At 30.0% G+C, this 21,437-nt stretch overlaps 1 protein-coding gene across 1 annotated transcript in view; it reads right to left on the minus strand.

Moving 5' to 3' along the window:
* Nucleotides 1-1,084: 1,084 nt before the first annotated feature.
* Nucleotides 1,085-21,437, minus strand: part of LOC118199022 ((Lyso)-N-acylphosphatidylethanolamine lipase-like) — a 55,795-nt gene continuing 35,442 nt past the window's right edge. Inside the window, exons 6-7 of the mRNA XM_035370799.2 lie at nt 12,039-12,225; nt 1,085-10,220 (exon numbers count right to left, since the gene is read on the minus strand). Coding sequence (XP_035226690.1) covers nt 10,104-10,220; nt 12,039-12,225 — 304 coding nt within the window. The 3' untranslated portion in view covers nt 1,085-10,103. The remainder of the gene's footprint in view (nt 10,221-12,038; nt 12,226-21,437) is intronic.

The raw sequence follows: 21,437 nt of genomic DNA on the forward strand, positions 1-21,437 counted from the left end.
AGGGTATCCATTATGTTAAAAAACATTAATTAAAAATTTGCAAAATTTGTAGAAACCAAATAAGCCTTTTTTGTTTAGTGCACAGCTTAGTATTTTGCTTAACAACAGAAAAACCATATCGTATCAGAGATTATGGCTTTCCACATTTTCCGAATTTTATATAGACCTGAAATCTTTCTGTGAGGTAATCTAAATGAAAATGCATGTATGTTAATCCACGAACTATGGAAAACCTAGACACCAATATAATATACAGTTCAAGAAATTCTGCACATAATGCTGCAGTAGGCGACCAAAAATTACCTATCTAATAATTCATCTCCTTACATATAACAAAATACCCTGTACTTCTGTCCCATTCATAGCAAAATTTACCTACCACTGAAGTATTTCCTTAAATACTTTATTAATGTTAAGTACTGGACTGTTGTGGCACTGAGTACAGAAGTGCTAGAAATGGCTATGCACATTAAAGATTAAAAAGATGTATGCCACATGCTGAAGACCATCTTAAACGAGAGAATTTCCCAGATAACTTCTCTCTCGGTTGGTGATATTCAGTGACTTGCATTCAATTACCTGAACCTTACTGCAGCAGTATATTTTATAGGCATAACATTTCCATGTTCAAGTTTTCACTAGTGTCCTACCTAACAATAACAGCTTTAAAAATATTTTTCCTTAGAAGACTATGTTTCACAGTACGTCATATCATAGCAAGTGTACCTGAAAGATGGCAGCAAGTTCTTGAATGTGACAAAGGCATCTAAGAAATTGTATTAAGAAATAAAGCTTATTTATTTAATCTGAAGCACAAATTTACCTAACCATGTTCAACTGTATTCATGGTTGAGAATAATGTGTTACCTTACTTCAAAAATCGGTAACATTAAATACCACGCTCAGCATAACTCACAACAATGAGCTGATAACATTAATAATTGTATATTCTAAATAAACCAGAATTACTTTTATATCATTAATGATTGAATGCAATTGCATTAGAAAATTATTCAAATGTAGCACTGTATGTGTTTACAAGCATTACAATTCTAAAATATTACAAAAATTAAATATGAGTAAATGATTTAAAAGTTATTTTAATCGGCATACATGTCTTCATTTATCAATAATATTATAAAAGAAAACATTCATATTTCAAGAGCATGAAGACAGAGACAACAATTATGCTACAAAAAACATTAATTTACATATATTTATCACACAGTAATGATATATATATATTTTACAAAACTTGGAAATTTCATATGAAAGTTATACAATTATAATACAGGAATACAACACATTTTATTAATAAATTTGTACAAGAATCGTCAATATCATATTTTAAGTATGTTAAGAAATTAAATGCTCCTTAAAGCCCTATTTTTGGAGTTTGGCAGATCTAATAAAGCCTGCAGTTTTTATTCAAGATTTCAAAAGTATATACATTGAGGGAGAGAAGATGCATTAAATTAAAAAATATTGAAACATTTATTTGTTTATTTACTTATGTTGAGAGGTTTTATAATATAATATGATGTTTATGACTAAAACGACACCACTAACAGATGACAAATTTATAAAGAGTAACAAAAGTAATTACTAATGCCCATGGAAATAATTCAAAATTTATGTAGCCATAATAATAATATGCAAAATTATAAATTCAAATAACTAAAAACGGGGGGGGGGGGAAGTTGAAAAGTATGCATTAATAAGAAATTGAAATAATAAGAAATGTCATCATTCATAATTTAATAGAATATTGTATACCTAAGCAAGCAAACTATACAAAAATTTAAGAGGTGCTTCCTTTTTTTCCCCTCCCCCTGTGTAAATTAAACGTTAGCAGAACTTTGTAACTTAAAATAGAAAAATTTAATAACAGATAGGTTTATTTAACATTTCATGGTAAAAAGTTCTTACACATTGCACACGCGAAAAAATACCCCCCCCCCCCCGAAGTTTAAGATTTTTAACGACTGTCGAAAAAGCTCTTATATAGTTTAATAAGTTTATTAGCACAGATTATCAATAGAGATGGCCCAAGTGGAATGACGAAACATTTTATAAGCTATTAAATGCATTTATAACTTTATATACCTTCTGTATACTTAAATTTGTGAAAACATGTAATGAAATTCCATAAAAATATTTAATATTTTTAATTAGATATACCATGAATTAAATCAATGAGATTAAAGAGTAAAAAAATAATTTTCTTAAGAACTGTATCTACTGCTTTTAAACACTTTAGTTTATCAATTAATAACAGTCAGATTAATTATGAAAGAAAAATATTGTTCGTTTTTTTGAACGGCGACATACTGAATGAAAAGTGAAAAGGATATTACTAAATTTCTGCTTACACATATGGGACAATCATTATGATTTAATTCAACAACAAAAAATTAACAAACTTCAATCTGGACAAATTATAAAAACAATACTAATTAAAACGAAAATAAACAATAGACAACTATTGAAACAAAACGAGAAAGAGAAATAAAAACCTCAATGTACTAAATCAATCAATAACAAAAAAGCATAAAACTCACAAATATGAATCTTATTCTATAGCAACTGGTTCATACCCAGAAAAGACATGACAGATGATGAAGAGAGATGACATATAATGAATAGAGACGCTCTGACAGTACTGTTAATATAAACAAGATGGAATTTTATCACTATAAATATCATCAGTGCATAACAAAAATTGGTAAACAATGACTTGTGAATGAATCACTAAAAGAGTTACATCATTATATCAACGAAAAGTGGGGGAAGAAAATTCATGATACAAATTTTCTTTTTCAGTAAAAACAAGCAGAATGGGATTGTCTTAAAAAAATGGGATGAATGGAAATTCTAATGCATATATTAGTATAAAGTCCGAAATCTGGAGGTCCAGTATCCAGAATGATCTAATATCTCAACCTTCAGACCACCAGCAGTTAAAAACAAAAAAATCCCCACTCTTAGAAAGTTTGGGAATAGAGAATATACTATGCAACAAAAAGAAGCAGCTGTGCCCTATATGCAGTTTTTCTCCTAACTAACTGGATTCCTGCATTGCATGTTCAAATACCTACTAGCCAGCAAAACGCACCATGGCCAATGATAAAACACTGACTGAAGCTGTACTGATGTTTGGCCACGATCAAATTTCAGCCCTTGAATGGTTGAGGAAGGTCAGAATTCTTCTTTTTGAACTTAACAGTAAGCGAAGTTCCAACCTGCCATATCTATATGCTATCTTAATAGGTTTAAAATAATGATCTAAAACCCAGAAATTTCCGAAATCTAGAGTCACCGAAGTCTTGACAATTCCGAATTTCAGACAGTGTACTGTACATATTTCTCATTTTAACCCATATTTATAACTATCTACCTACATATATATTTACATATGTATAGAAAAAGTGACAAAAGAAAAAGTATAAAATTAGTGAATATCAGAATTTATTTAAAAGGACTAAAAAGTAAAAGCCTGAGCAACTGCTGCAAAGATAATATTTAATTCAGTACAGTTGTAGAGAAAAAAGGAAATTATCTCCTAGATAATTCAAAGTGGAATTTAGAATGCAAATGTGACCTACTATGGTAATTTTCTTAATAAAGTGGCTATCACATAAATCTTCAGCGATATTTAAAAATTTCATAATTTAGGAAGCTAACCACAGTGGTCACTTTTAAGAAAGTGCCACATACAAAGACTTATGTATTTTTATCAAATAAATTGGCAAATTTTAATGTGCATTTTTTTTAAACATCGCTAAAAACATATGTGATATATATATAAATAGAAGGAAGAGGGAGGGACACAGATATATACATACATATAAATATCTATAGCACACATGCATATATACTTCCCATAAAGAAAACATAAATGTTTCTGTTCTGAAACTCCGTAACATAATTTCGGCACTAAAATGTACCAAAACGGCCAATAAATAAATAAATAAATAAAAATTTAAAAAAATTTAAAAAAAGACATAAAAATGTTTCGTACATTTTGCCCTATTTATATTTTTTTTATAATGTAATATTTTGGCGAGAAAACAATAAATATGCACTTCAAAATACTATGAACTGAACTGCCTTTCATACTTTAAAATTTCTTTTCTCTTTTTTTTTAGCACTGTCAAATGGCATTGAACTAACTACTGTGATATCATACTGTTTTTAAATGAAAATTAATGTTTGTAAAATACCATTACAATTTACTTGTAATGGTATTTTACAATTTTTATTAAAATTTCTCAATAGGATTTTTTTTAAATGGTACTAATAAGAGATATATAAAAATAGTTATTCAAGAAGAAAAATTTTAAACAGGTTACATTCTCAATCATTTATGCGATCACGTTTGTTTTAAACCTATTTAAATACATTATGTGGCTGACCACAATAAAGCCAAAATAATATTTTATACAGTTGAATAATTAAAATCTTTATATATTTTATGTGAAAAAAACCATACATTTTCTGTTACTTAAGATGAATACATATTAAAATTTAATTTCTTATAATTTAAAAGTAACAATTTCCTTTTGTTTCAGTTTCATTAAGTCAATCTATACCCAACAGTTTTTCAACAGTAACATCAGAAAGCTCTGAGAATTTTTCCATACAAAGGTTTAAAGGAAGGAAATGTAATAGCAAGTAGGAATATTAACTTGATTTTCATCAGCTTGATATCATTCAGGTGTGTATCATTACTTCAGCTTTACCATTATAGTTCAACATGTGCCAAACAATTTTCTGTAGAAAGATATCAACATGAATATTACAAATGGCCACCCTTAAAGTAAACATACTGTTCTCATCCCCTAGAAAATGTTCTTGTTTTCAACTATGTATAGTCAATAAAAAAAGTTTCATAAATGTTTAAGTGTTTCAATATTTTTTTTAATATTTCAATCTTTGTTTACTGTAATAATTAAGCTAAGTGAAATACAGTCAAAAGTCGTTAATCCGGACTCGTCGGGACTTCGGCGATTCCGGATTATCGATTTTTCCAGATTATAGATCATCAGTTTAAATCTGATAAGATGGCATGCAGAAATTATAAAATTAAAAATATGAAACCGTAATTTATGAAATAAAGAACAATTAAAGGGTATCAAAATTTACAAAAAGAAAAAGCTTAATATTTATTTGTTTACTTTATTTAACATATCTTTCAATGCAAGTTGTTTGAGTTGCTTCGTTTCATGTGATAATACTTTCTCTTTATTAAACAGACATAATTTCTTGTTTAGTTACAAAGTTCCACTGTTCAAGTCCTATAATTGCTGTGTCGAGAATACCGACTAATTTGTCAATCGACATTTTTTCGTTTTCAATAACCTCTCTGTCACTTTCTTCACTATTGGAAGCGAATTATAATGACGAGGAACTTGATTTAAATCATATCAAAGATGGAGTACATAGAGATGAAATACTACATTTAGTAAGGAATTATAAGCCAAAAGCCAAATAAAATAAAAACATCTGCCCTGAAGATAAGGATAGTGCTGACTGATCAACTTGCAATTCATTGCGCGCCGCGTCATTTTCCTGCCCCTGCAGAGCAGCGTGAAATTGATAAACATATTTCGGAATGATTAGATAATCAAAGGATATGCCTTTATCCATTTTTTGCAGCAATTCCACTTTCTGTTTAATGGACTTCGAAACATACTTTCGCTTTGTAGATCCTTTACATATTAGTAAATATATATTGAAAATTCTATTTGACATAATCGAAAGTTCAAGCTTACTTTTATAAAATTGCTCTAACAGTCTGCAAAAAATAATAAGCCGGATCCAATTCGAAGATTAAATAACAACGCAATCTGCAACATTAACTGAATTAGATAATTTTAGCTTAGCTTATACCATCCGTTATACATTAAACGCGCATGCGTAAAAATATTATGCGCATGCGCACACGCATATTTGCATCCGTAAAGGTATTACGCGTCAACGCAGCGCATGCGCAAAAAGTTTGTATCTTTGAGGTCTGGATTATAGATCATTCCGGATTATGGGTGTCCGAATTAACGACTTTTGACTGTACTATTTTCATGCTTAGAAAATATTTCCTATAATAACCTGATGATGAAAGCATATCTGATTGAATGTAAGCACAATAGTTACCAACACAGCATGATTTTTTTTTCAATTTTTTATAACAATTTGATGATTTAGTTCTGAATCTAAAAGTATGTTCTGGAACAACTCTCCACAGTTTCATTAGCAATACACATTTCAAATAGGCTTGTAATTTTTCAAACAATCTGGCAAAATAGTTATTTGTACCCCTGTTCTATCTGTTTCCTTCGGTTAACTATAATGAATTCCTCTTACAAATGGTCAATAAGTGACTGACTGCTACCTTACTTTGTCTACACCTATATCAATCAATTGATATCAACATCTGAACTGATTGTTGCTCAAATGCACCAAGCCAGCTGTACTTTTATCTTCTGTACTTCTTCTTTCAGTTTTAATAACTCATATATAAAAGGTCTGTCCTGAAAGTGATGCACTCCAATTTTCTTCTGCTGCAACTATTCGTCGTTGCCACCTGCATGGAAGGGTGGATTGAGTCTTAAGAACACAGCGCAACCACCGTCAGTTGGCTCTGAGCTCCTGGAGAGTCACAGTGCCTGTTTCATTGAACCCTTGTGTGAGTACTCAGTCAATGAAGATGGAAAAAAAACTCTCGAAACTTTGAAACTAAATAAAGTTTTGTTTCAAACTCAAAAAATACCGTCGGAGACTTTTGCGTTGCTTTTGCTTTGCTTCTTTTGCATTGCCCAAATTCTTTTTGTTCCCGAAGATTAAAAAATCCCTCAAAGGACAGTATTTAGGGACCCTGAAGAACATTAAGGCGGCTACGATGAAGTTGCTAAAGGACATCCCCGTGACGGACTTCCAGGACACATATAAAGTACAGAAATCACATTGGAACAAGTGTGTTAAAGAAGGAGGGATGTATTTCAAAAAATATTCAGTAATTGTATGAATCGGTTCAATAAATTTCTTAAAAAAAAAAAGAAGTGCGCATTATTTTCGGGACAGACCTTTTATGTCCCTTGACTTTTGATGGACCTTAGCATTGCAATCACCTGTCTTGGTAGAAAGGATAAAATAGAAAGGATTGTAATTATTATTACAATATGAGATGACAATTACATAAAGTGGCAGCTTTTTAATTATTTTGATGTTATTAGACTGTTATCTTGAAAATTTAATCATAAAAAGTGGATTGATCATATAATCACTGATTCTGCTAATTATACTGCATTACCTGTCTTTTTTTAAATAAATTAAAATTATAATCTTACTATATTTTTAGTTATTTATAAAAGTTAAATCATGAAAAAAATATGCTTAAATTTAACAGCCCTTGTGCTTTTTACCTAGATTCAAAGATTATTTTTAAGAAAAAATCGTAAAGAAAAATATATATATATAACATAAGAAACAACTCTTGAGCTGAAATTTAACACATTCAAATAAGGGAGGGGGGAGAACAGAGTGATCCTTCTGAAACTAATGTCTTAAAAATTAATAATATAAAATGCATCCATGTAGAAGGAGAAAAAGATTTTGATTTATGTACTAGTCTTTCAACTGTGAAAGAATATAAATACTAAAAAGCTATAGAAAGATATGTTATATTCCATATAGCTCTATACCTGTATTGTACAGTTAACTATATTACCCAATTATATAGTCATAAACAAATTTTTACATATATTTATAAAATTTCTGAACAATATGGCACATATGTCTAATTTAGTTTCTCATTTAGATGAGTTAAAAAGTCAATAATCTTTCTCGAATTACTTATTTAAAAGAATCTAAAGCCTTCCAGTGATAATTAAACAGACATATTAGAATGATCAGTATCATATTTCAAAAATAATTTTATATAAATGGATGTAGAAATCTTGATGCCTATTTCTAAGAATAACTTCAGGTCATAGGAATTACCTGCTAACATACAATCCTTTATATACCATATAGGAAATAAATCACAGATGAGATTTGGTGATGAAAATTGCTCCATCATGTCTAGACTTTGGTTTTTCTGACACTGCACAAATATACATGCTGATTAAAATTTAGAGCATTACATGAAATTATTTATTTGTTTCAGTACCCCTAAATTACTATGCAAAATGTTTTACATACTTTATCGGAGATAGCCAACCATAGACCTGAGGAATATATGACACAAATGTGGCATTTCCACAGTCCATGGCTAAAGTTAGCAAATACAATAATATTTAATACAAACATCTTGATTTGTATGTAATTTTGTGTTTCATATGGGACTATGCATGGAATTACAGTGCAGATTTCTGATGATGCAAATGCAGGGTTAAAAATTGAATTTTGCAGTCTTGTGTTTGACATGACTGTAAAATGTTCTTATTACACACATTCAATTTTAAACATTAAAATTTAATGTCATAAATATATTTAAGACAGCATTCTGAATTTCTTATGCATGGAATATTGCAATTGGTCTCATTGTTATTCTACACACATACACACACACACACAAAAAAAAAAAAAAAAAAAAAAAAAAAAAAAAAAAAAAAGCTTTTCAAGATAATTTGAAATATAAATTCTCTTGTCTTGAAATGGCCATATTTATTACTCCAAGACACCTTCCTGAATACTGATCCACACAGTGTAGCTTGGACCACCAACACACATCTCAAATTGGCACTTGTAGGAAAAGAAGGGAACCACATAACATCAAACTGATTTTACAGAATAAACTAAACAACTAATGGATATTAATTTAGAAGTCAAAGAACAAAAATCAGCATTATATTTTCAAATTTTCACAGACAGCATTCTAAATTTTGTTGCCTGACTTTTGATAATGCTGATTTTTGTTGTTTGACTTCCAAATTAATATTTATTCGGCGTGTTATTGTATCTTAACTAATAGATATGAAGCATTAATCAGAAATCTAAAAATATATCCATTTTACTTTACCAATTTAACCTCTCAGGAGATCAGGTTTTAATTTAGCCATTAAGTATTCAGTTTTAGTTTATAAATATAAAAAACTACATTTTAGTCAAGTTTGGGTGTATGTATTTTTCGAGTTTGGGAAAGAGGCAAATTTTTAGCGAAGGTGAAAGGAGTACCTAAGGGAAAACCACTGATCTAGGTAACTGAAAGTTAATCAAAACAGAGACTAAAATAAATAATTATAAAAATTTAGCAGGTAGAAGCTGCCTAAATGCAGGTCTTCACAAGAGCAGATAAAAAAATCAGCGAAATTCAGGGCGTTAAGATTTAAAAAAAAAAAAAAAAAATTGCTAAATTCTTAAGTACTTAACAATAAGCAACAAAACAATCAATGAAAAGAAAGAAAAAGATCTTGATTTTAATAATTATGTATAAAATATAAAATTATTGTGTACAGTTATAAGAAAATTGTACAAAAATTGCCTACTTTCAGAAAGTACTAATTTTTCAGAGTGTCAGTTTCATTTAGATATCACTTTTTATAACAGTAGTCAATAACTTTATAAAAATCCTCATAACTTATTTAAACTAAATTACAAAATTAACAAAACATTACATAATATGGCACATTTACACAAAAACACTTTTAATAGGAAATTATATGATGTTTTGTAGATAAACATCGAGTATCTAACAAATATACCAATATCAAAACATAACCAAAAACTTTCACAGACAGTTTTCATACACTGCATAAAAAACATATATAATCCTAACCCAAGTGCTATAAATTTTGATGAGAAAGTATTATTAAATATAAACATTTATTTTTTATTTATTTATTTATTTATTTATTTTTTATTTAGAGAACATCTTATAAAACCTTGAAAATGTCATAGTAAATAAATAAAGTTATAAAAAATTTCAGTTAAAAAGTTTAATTTAAAATTTTAACTTAGTATAATCTTATACAAAATGTAAATTAAATATATAAAAAATACATAACAAATTAAATAATGAAAAAGATGTCATCAGAATAGCATTAAAATGGTCCTTTCAAAGATCCCATAATTGGTACTTTAAAAAGACAATTCAGAATTATATTTTAAAGATTATTAGGGAAAATGAATCCATTTTCTAAGCTTTCACAAACTCGATTAATTAAAGCATTGAACTGTTCTGGCTTATCTGCATATACATGGTTTCCTGCTCCTTCAATAACCTAAAATGTTAAAATATTTAGTCAAAATTATAATTTATATCATACAATAAAATTTCATACCTAAAACTTTAAATTGTTGAATACTTTGCTAAATTTTACAATTCAGAAACTAGCAGCAATCATAAACAAGTACATAGTTTTGAAAAAATTCTTAGTAAATTATAAATAAAAGAAATAATCATAAAACCAAAGATATGGCAGATATTTTTAAGAGAATTTAAGGTGATACAAATGGTTTACTTATCTAACAACTAAAATGCAAGGAAAACAATGGATTTCAAAATTCATAACCATGCCCCAACAAAACTTAACAGCAGCAGTCAAAATATGCTGAACTCTAGGAGCATGAAGTGATTTTTTTCCAGTAGTCAGCATGAACTGAGATGTTTTCTGCTGATTCAATTCTCTTTAATTTTATATAAGATGAAAATTAAATAAGACTACAGATGTTATCACAGCAAAAAAACACCATATTGAACTCATATTCTCACTTGCAGAATGAATATTTTATTAGTTCTTAAATTAAAATTAAAAAAAAAATGGACAACATTTGACTATATAATACTTAATTAAGATACAATAACACACTGAACAAATATTAATTCAGAAGTCAAACAAGAGTTTGCCTTTCTCCTCACAACGCACTAAAAGGCAAACTCTTGTTTTAAGAGATTATAAAAATTCTGCTGTCATTCCCTTCTTTCTATCAATTAGCTAGCTATAAAGTTGCATGTATTTTGCAGAAATTTAACTTTCGGGTTGTTTATTCTTCCATTCATAAACTTCCAATTTCCATACTCAAGGACCCTATTCCTGATATGAATTCCTGGGGTATTTACAGGATTCCTTGTCAGTGTGGCTTAATTTACCTTGGCCAAACTAAGAGAGCCTTAAAATTTCACGTTAAGGAACATGAGGCATATGTTAGAAAAAAAGAAACACAGAAGTCTTCTGTTGCCCAACGTTGTTGGTCCGAAAATCACACTTTCAATTTTCCTCTGCCAAAATTATTCAAAACACTTCTTCCATTGGTGAATTGGATTTTCTAGAGGCATTTTATATTCAAAAAAATCTTTCTGTTCTAGTTAACGACCCTAATTCCAATCAATCTTTGCCTTCAGCCTTTAAAGAAATTATGTTTTAGTTCTGGTTTCATCAACAGATGGCGCCAGTAGCTTGTATCCTGTGAAGACTTTCTTAGCTTATCTAATCATTATACCTTATCTCCTTCATTTGCATTTTTGCAGCTGAAGATGATGGTTCGGTTAAACCATCGAAACTAGTCCTATGAAAATTTGAAAATATAACGCTGATTTTTGTTGTTTGACTTCTGAATTAATATATAATACTTATAATGCAAGTTCTAAAATTTATTACATCATTATATAAGAAAGCAATTTTAATTAATCTAAAGGTAATTACAACAATATTCCTCATACTGAGAAAATAAAACTTTTGAAAGCGTTAAAACAGATAAATTCAGTTTAGTGAAATATATTGACACATCACTAAATGAAACCAGTTATCTTAATCCTTTAATTATAATCAAACAGCCCATTAAAATATCATATATATTTCTTTACTTAATTAGAAAAATTATATATTAAATTTTAAAAAATCTTGGATTTTACAAAGTTGCTGTATAAAAAATTGTCATACTTTTTTAATAAAAGTACAATATTTCATGAGAATTTATTGACTACTAGTCTGGTTTCTTTTATATAGCAAATTGGTTTGGAAATGATTGGGCACATAAAAAGACTTATTAATAATCTATGCAGATATTATTAAATCTATAGAGTGGCACACAAAGCTTACCTGAACATCAACAAAAGAATTTAATCTAGAATACTTTATCTGCAAACCAGGTTGCCTATTAACCCAAGATCTGGAGCCATATACAAAAGTAATGGGAATTTTAGCATTTAAGTTATTCAGTCTGTACATCATGGGATGCTTTGCCCAACCAGCTTTATCAGTCATTGCTTTGAATGCAGCTTCACCACTGAAAATTATGCAAAAGAAGATACATTCAATGTAATATTACAAGGGGGGGGGAAACACATAAAAGAAGAAAATCTGAAAGGTTTCAGATTTTAAATTACATCCAAAGGGACTTTTTTTTTTTTTTTTTTTACATTTTGTGTTTACCTTTATTTATTAAACATCATGTTTTTTGCCTTTAAACCATAAAATTCAGTTCAAGAGCAATATTGAAAAATAATTTTAAATTGAGCATATCTTTAGAATTTCTGATACACAGTCTCACGCGGAGATAAAAATGCTTTTTTTGTAAAATGCTGCTATTGCTCGCTTTGAAATCCATGAGTTTGTTAATCAAAAATTCGTTAAAGTTTTACAAAATGTGAAATCGATAATAAAACAAATTCCAAATTTCAAATTTGGGGGCTTTCAGATGCCCATATTCACAGTAGGATTACGTCATTCAAAATTAGATGGCTCTAGGTACTGCTGTTTTATCACAATGCAAGAAACATACATACATTTATTCTTCATTATTTAATTCCTTCAAATATAATACAGGGCAATAATATTTGGTGGCAACAGTTTGAAAAGTGAAATGAACATTCAGAGTGATTCAACGCAAAATCACGAAATGAAAACAATAGTCCCTAGGGACAAAGCAAAGCCCCTTTGGACTAAAAAAAAAATCTTAATATCAAAATCATTAATATCAAAATCAATATAATTTTTTAATTTTTCAGGATATTTGAGTAATCATACAGTATTCGATTTACTGCTTTTAATTAGTTACTTATTTTTTAGATAAAGGCAATAAAATTGGCTGTCACTTTAATAATTTTTTCTCCTCCATTTTTATTGTATGTTCGAATTTAAAAATAGCATTTTAGTGACAAGATCTAAGAAATAAATAACTAACTAAAAGATCTTAAAAAGATATTAAAGCAATTAAACATTTAAACACACAAAATATTTGTGTCTTTTTATTCTGAAATTCTTCCAGATTGTTCAGCTTATTTACATCTGTCCCCTTGTCTAAATTCACTTGTTTAAATAAACAAATCAATGTTCCTATTAGTCTTTGCATTATCTACTAAAATATCTGAAATTGTTAGTATCTTCAACAATACACCTTTAAAGAAGAATTTGCTTTTGCCTTAAATTACCAGTTTCCTCTTTAATTGTTTTCATCTTTGAACTTTTAAATTTAATACAAAATTATGTTGCTCTAAAAAACTACAAGTCTTTAGAATTGTTTCTTCTCACTTCTGTATTAATTTCATTACTGAGAATAGCTCCAGAAAACTTTATGAAATGATGTAATGTTATATGATGAATCTTTCAAATTGTCAGTTTTTAATATCTTTATTAGTATAGAACTCCTTTCAAAACACACCTGTCCATGAAACAAAATTAGAATCATTTTTGTAATTTTCCATGCTTTTAAATAGTGAAATTCACAAAAATATAAGAGAAAATACATGAAAGAAAAATGTGTCAAGAGACATTGAGATAAAAATTAAAGAAGATACACATTTTTTATTAATATGGTATCTGTTATTTTAACAGCATCAACAGCCCTCTTGTCACAAAACTTTATCATCGGCAGTCATAATCAGAACTTTTTGCAAACCAACACCAAATGGCTGGTAACCCTAATTAGTCACTCACAATCAACCTCTGTCATGCGAAAAACACTGAATAGGGTTTCCACTTCGGCATAGTTCATCAACAAAAGAATTCTTGGTAGCATTTAAATAAAGTGAGTCATAATAGTAATTATGTACTATAATAAATTCAGATAACTGCATTTTCACTGCTTTTCCAAAACACTTTTTTAACAATATGAGAAAATCATTACAGTCTTCTCATACAAAATACCTATTTTGTGTTAATATCCTTAATAGATTTTTCACTTTATCATGCACATTTTTGGAATTTTTAGCCATTTAAATATGAGCCAACTTTAAGACTAAAATAAGGTTTTTGGAAAAATTCAGAAAAAAGCATAACATGGATTTTACAGAGAAAGTTAACACACATCTGAATATTTTGAAAGAATTACTCCTTGTGTAATTCATGAATAAACATGAAAGTAGAATACAACTGCATTATCCAACCAATGCTCCTGGAGAGACGCTAATTAATGGTGGCTAATTTTTTGGCAAACTAACACATGAAAAACAGCTGGAATTTTTAAAACTGGTAAAGCATTGAAAATTACACATAACAACAACAAATTAAAGAAATTAATCAAGAAACATCCATAATAAAACACTGAAAATTACATCACACAGTAACAAATTAACTAAATTAAAAATGAAAAATCATCCATAATGAAACACTGAAAATTAAATAAAACAACAACAAATTAACCAAAATAAAAACACAACAAACATGAGTAGTAAACCACTTAACTCTATTTTTTCCCTGGTCTTTTGAGCAGCAGTATGTTTTAACTTAAAAAAAGAAAATCACATAATCATTTATTACGGGACAATTATTAGCCCAATAACCTAAGAACAGGTCATAAACTGCTTTTGACCTCCAAGATTTCTATAATAATAAAACAATGGAGATAAATAAAAGCTGACCAAATGTATCCTTTTGTATGCATTTTATTACTTTAACAATTAGAATGAAAATCAATCTGAACAATATTTACATTTTTACAGTTATTAGATAATATTCAGCTATTTGCTTTAAAATCTCTTCAAAACAGTTTTTTTTTTTTTTCCCCATTCTTGACATTTTTACCAAATGAATTTCCCAAGATAACTTGAACAATTTGATAGTTTGTAAAATATAACTTCATGGGATTTGCATTCCGACATTTTCAACTACTAGTCAAAACGCAGCATAATACAAAGTTCAAAATCCAGATGTCCAATATCTGGAATGATCTAAAATACAGACCTCAGAATCAGAAACAACCTTTTTCTTTTTTGGAATTTATTTTTTTTTTTTTATGCTTTATATTTGCGAATTTGATATTTTTCCATAACAAAACACGTGGAGAGGTCTGATTCTTAATTTCACTTTGGTACTGAAACCAAGCTGGTGAATCATTATTTACTGTTTTTTGTTTTCATCATCATATGGCTATCAACACACACTGCATCTTGAAAAATGGCATTCATTCAGCAACATTTAAACAAACAACCACTTTTTAATTTTTAATATTACCAACTGAATTCTAAAGAGTATGGTAACTTTTTATGTTGAAGATGATTATAGGCTTCAGCTAAATCTACTCGAAGTGTTCAGTGTGTTGGCAAAGAAAAGTTTAACAGAAATTTCTTTCCATATGGAAAAAAAAAAAAAAAAATTGCAAATGATATTCATAGGCCAAAAGATTACATTTATTGCTTTTTAATTGAGAATAACTATGTTATTCAGTTAAGCCCAGGACTGGTGGCAGAACTGGCGTGGCCGTAACAGGTGGCAAATTTAACCCTTTCAGGACGGGCTTCCCATATACACATTCTCTAAGAACGTCTCTTACAGCCAGGCGTCCCATCCACGCATCAGTAAAGATCGCATTCAGAGGACGGGTGATGCGTATATGCATTTGAAGGTGGAACGTTTTTCTGAAGGCCACTAGATGGCATCCTGTGTCCATTACTTTTGAAATGAACACAGTTTTAGGTTCCTGACCTTGAGTTTGATATATTCTGCTTGACTTTAGCATTTTACTCATCAGTTGTTCGAAGGTGGGGGGGGGAAAGCGTAAACAGAGGTAGGCTCTTTAAATCGCTGCGTGCTAATGAAAACATTCTCGTATCTGATTTATATCCTATTCCTTTTTTTATTCTATTTTCTCCTCTACTATGTAAGGTCTTTTAGGGTTACTGTGCGCAGTTTTTTTACGTTTTGCATTGCCTTCAGATATTTCCGTTCCTTCTTTTTTTATTTAGGAAAGCATCACCTCCAGTCTATTATGGCGTTAAGGCACTATTTATCAGAGGAAGAATACCCTCGTATGGTTAGTGAACCATTTAACTAACGCAAATGAGAGTACTGATTCATTTTCTAAAGAGTTCAAAAGTGATACTTCTTCTAAGAGTTACAAAGTGATACTTCTCTGTGCTTTGAGATTTACCACAATCATTTTCATTTTAAATTTTGTTACTTCTTACTGTAAATAGTCTTTATTGTGTTCTTTTTATTAATTTTAAACTTTATTGATGGATTTTATCAATTAAAATTTTGGAATAATTTGAATAGTGCTTCTGAAAATTATTTTAGAAGATAAGCAATTTTTTAAGTATATTTTCAAGTAAAATAAAGAAAAAAATGTTTTAAGGGCTAATTTTAACATATATAAGAGCTCAAGCAATAATCTAAAATGATACCAAAAATTACGAAATTGCATGCTAGAAGCAAAACTTTTGTTTTTCTGATTTTTGTTATAAAATTAGGCTTAGCGATGCATAACCTCCATCCTGTACGGTGACTGCCTTCGATTCTCTTCCGTCCCGCACAAGCGTCTTAAACAAAGGTGCGCCGTCGTGAAAAGGTTAAGGAAGGCAAAAGTTTTAGAATTTAGAGAAGTACTGAGAAACAAAATTAAAGGATGGCAAAATCTTTATAATTTAGAGAGCAGAATTTTGGACCCACAGAGGCTATACTGGGCTGCAAAATGTCTAACACCAGCCTTGAATAAGCCTTAAGAATATGTTGGAATTTATTTTCGAAACTCTGATATGCCTTAAGCATGTGCAGAAAATAGTCCTAAGTATAATAAATAACTAAAGTAATATAATTCATGCTTAACTTTGTCAACATGCAAGAGAAAATTTAGCGGAACAACATGTTTTTGATCACCAATCTCATGATACATGAACAGAAGTGTATAGCTCATGCTAGCTAAGCTTCACAATGATTGCCATGAAATTGAAGGTTTCCAGATATCAAAAACAAAAGGTTAAATTTTCTAATAAATGGAATTCATGAAGAAATGTGGAGAAGTGGTAATAAATAAAGATGTTATAACAGAAGTTTTACATTGCGATGACAATGCTCAAATCATCAGTCAACTAATGGAAAGGAAAATCTGTAGTATAGTTCTATATCCAAAAAATATAGCTGCCAATAATATGAAGAAAATGAAAGAGAGGTTGCTGAGAATGAAACAATTTCAATTGACAATTTAGTGGGAACCTTAATGTAACTGTTACAATATTTGAACAATGGAAGTTTGTAACTGAACAAGAAATCATGCCTGTCCACAGAAATAAAGAGGAAGTACTAGCAGAAAAAAAAAAAAATGAAGCAAATTAAACAACTTACATACAAATAAATGTTTAATAAAGCAAACAAATAAATACTAAGCTTCTTCTTTTTCTTCTTTTTTGTTGTTGTTGTTGTAAATTTTGATTTCCTTAAGGAATAAATGCTTATTATTTCATTTTTCATAAATCACTGTTCCATATTTTTAATTTTATAATTTCTACATTTCATCTGATTTGATTGAAATTGATGATCTAATATGTGGTAAAATCCCAAATCCAGAATAGCCGAAGTCCTAACAAGTCTGGATATCAGGCTTCAAACAGTATTTCTGAAAAAATGTAACATTTTCTTTTCATTAGCAGGCACTATGATTTGCTACAAAAAAATATTAAAAAAAAAAAATACTAATCATAAGCAGAAATCACAAACACAGCCCTTGATTTCCAAAAGTGCATGCATTAGTGGGCTCCCAGATAAAATACAGTTTTGTGAAATTTCAGGTTTCCTACTTTAATGGCATAGCACCTTTGATTCTTGTCACGGTCCTGCAGAAAATGCGATAATACTAAAATTAGTTTTAAAAATTATAATACCTTTTGGCTTTGCTAAAATAATTTGAAAATTCTGCTTTATACCATTTATTATCTTGTTGAAATATCAAAATCAAGATATTCAAAAATCACCAAAATGAATGGCAGACATTTTTAAAAATGACAGATGAAAATAAAAATATTTTATTTTAATATTATTTTCTAAAAATAATTTTAATGTACTGTCATTATTTTAATCCTGGGGTAACTTTATTACACTAATTAAAAAATTGTCACAAAATTCGGAAATCACCAAATCAATTTTTTTTAGACAAACTCATCTCAAAAGTGCCAAATTATTGATAAAATATCCGGTTGGAGGGAAAGTTCTGTGGTATTTTAAATAGGCAGGTGATTTTTCTTGTAAATAAAAAAAAACATCTGGCTAGTGAGTCAATCGGATTTTTTTGTTTTTTGTTTTTTTAGCTGCTGTATAATATAAAAGGTGCCCTTTTTTACTGTTCATCATTTACTTGTAATATTTAAAGAGAAAAACATGTCGGTAGATAAAGTGCATTTACCACACTGCATTTTATATGAATTCCAAAAAGGAAGCAACGCATCTGTTGCATGTAAAAATTTATGTGCGGTATTTGGAAAAGATATTGTAAATGTTCGTACTTGTCAAAGATCGTTTAGCAAATTTCGTTCCGGGGACCTGAGCCTCAAAGAAAGTGTTCGATCTGGACGACCATCCAAGATCGATAATGATGTTTTGCGATCCATGTTGGAAAATAATCCACATTTAACAAGTCGAGAAATTGCAGATGAGTTTAGCATTCATCATACAACTGTTGAAGATCACATTAAATCTCTTGGGTTTGTGTTAAAGCAAAGTGTTTGGGTTCCACATGAATTAACGGAAAAGAATTTGTCTGATTGTGTAAGAATATGTTCATCACATCTGATTAGACACAATGTGGAGCCGTTTTTGGACAGGCTGGTTACTGGAGATGAAAGTGGATTCTTTACGAGAATATTAAAAGAAAAAAATCTTACTGCAAACCAGGAACATCATCAGCAACAGTTCCAAAACCAAGTATCCATCAACGAAAAGTACTGCTTTGTTTGTGGTGGGACAGGAAAGGTCCAGTGTATTACGAGTTGCTGAAACAGGGAAAAAACATCAACGCGGATCTGTACTGCAATCAGCTGGATAAATTGAATGCAGCTATCAAAGAAAAAAGGCCAGCATTAGCGTCCAGAAAAGGAATAGTGTTCCATCATGATAATGCTCACCCGCATACTGCAGTGGTGACACTACAAAAACTGAATGCATTAGGATGGGAAATCCTTAGTCACCCCCCGTATTCACCTGACATTGCACCCTCTGATTATTACCTGTTCAGATCTCTTCAAAATTATCTAACGGGAAAAAAATTCAAGTCTTTTGAAAGTGTTTCTAAGGCGGTTGCTGACTATTTTAACTCCATGGATGAGAACTTCTACAAAACAGGAATTTACAGGTTACCTGGAAGATGGCAACAGGTTGTAACAAATAACGGAGCATATATAATTGATTAATATTAAACACATATTTTTATAAATGAATTCAAATATTTTCTTTAAAATACGACAGAACTTTCCCTCCAACCCAATAATTTGGCAGTACACAGCATAAGAATTCAAACTGCATTCATTGTAAAACATCTAATTCAATTATGGAATTCCAGCCAACCAGATTAGAAAGTAGCTACTAGTGACATGGACTGCCTTACTGAAGGACCATGTTTAAATGCTGGAGAAGGCATGGATGTAAACTGTCTGTCATTCATAGGAGGGAACGATGACCCACCTATTATGTGTCCCATTATAAAGTGACCCACCCTTTCTGGCTTAATAGGCTTAATGGCTAGTGCCTGCCATTTAGGGGGGAAAATATATTACTAAGTAGATGTGAAATCTGGGATATGGAGATATTATTGGGGGGAATTATTGAATTCCATTGGCTACAAGAGCTGGTAGAGATCCCACACACTCACACCGATCATTCTGATAAATATTCAAAAGAACTAAATTTAGGGGTAGAATTAGCAGTTAGCTGATTAAGCTTTAACAAATATTGTGATTAAAGTGGAGTATTGCCCTAAGTGAAGCCCAATGTGAAGTAGTACTGCACTATAGCAGTGGCAGTTAGTTAATTTTTAAGCATGCAAAGCATGCCGCCAGGTGAAAAAAATTCAGCTGTCACTAGATATGTATGCAAGAAGTATGTCAGTGTATGTGTCAGAAATATATGTAAAGAAGTATGTCAGTTCTTTCTGATTTCATTTCTGATTGCTGTTGAGCTGATGACACAGTTATCAGCAATTATTCTTCTCCTGCAAAATTTACGAGTATTTCTGCTACTTTCAAAAATATCTGCTGGTGATAAATATGTAACTCATGATTGGTAATGATAAATGTAACTCATAAATGTGTAACTCATGCATGTTTTCATCAGTTTCTGTTACTTCTGAACTATCATTACTAAGCGTATCCCTGTATTTTCTTCGAGTCTGTCTGATTGGGATTTTTTCTTCACACTTCTTGACCAGCAAGAGAAAAATTCCATCTGTCATTCGAATTTTATCTTTCTGTCTGCTTCTCCTCTTTTCAAGGTTTCAGAAGGTTCTTTATATATTCGGGACACCCTCTATTACTGCCTATAGAGAGTCCTTGGCAATGAAGACAAGTAGGATGTTCTTTTTTCTTCAGAGGGCATTCAACATTTCCATGGTTTAAACTACATTTCACACATCTTATAGTGCTGAAGCTATGGCCAAACCTCTGGCATTTATAGTACTGTATTGGCTTTTTTTTTTTTTTAAATTCCTCTATCCTTACAATGAATGCCTAGAATGTTGATTATAGTTGCTTTTCTGGCTTCATTTTTCTAGTAGATATATCAGCAGTTTCTCAGCAGTATCTCTATTTTTCTTTGAAAACTGCTTTACCCGTATGATGGGGTAATGTCTAGCTTTTCTGTCCTTTCTCAAAAATCTTCTTGGAAATTCTTTTAACAATAATGTTTACTGGTTTATCGCTTTCATTACAATATGAATGAAAAGGAATATTTCTTTTCTGAAGACTTTGCAGGAATGGTCAGTTTGATTTTTTGCAAAGATGAAAAAAGAAAGTTTTCTTCATATCTACTTTAAATTGATCTGTACAAATCACCCTTAATTCTTAATTTACCTAGCCCCAGTTAGAGTCACTGATTACAATTTTAGGAAGTATTTTTCTCACTCATTCTTTATTTATTTCATTCTCAGTTGGTAAATCTGTGAAAATTTATTCTGCTGTGGAATTTCAGTCATCTCTGCAGGGGCAATTTTTGCCACTTTCTTTGGGGATTTCCAGGCTGTTTTTTTCTTTACGTTCAGCCTCCATTTCTTCCATCAATTAATTGACTATGAGTATTATTTTC

Source organism: Stegodyphus dumicola, chromosome 7 (assembly GCF_044657685.1).
Source record: "Stegodyphus dumicola isolate Sdum_Otavi_A_Nest chromosome 7, ASM4465768v1".
In the NCBI taxonomy this organism is placed as follows: Eukaryota; Metazoa; Arthropoda; class Arachnida; order Araneae; family Eresidae; genus Stegodyphus; species Stegodyphus dumicola.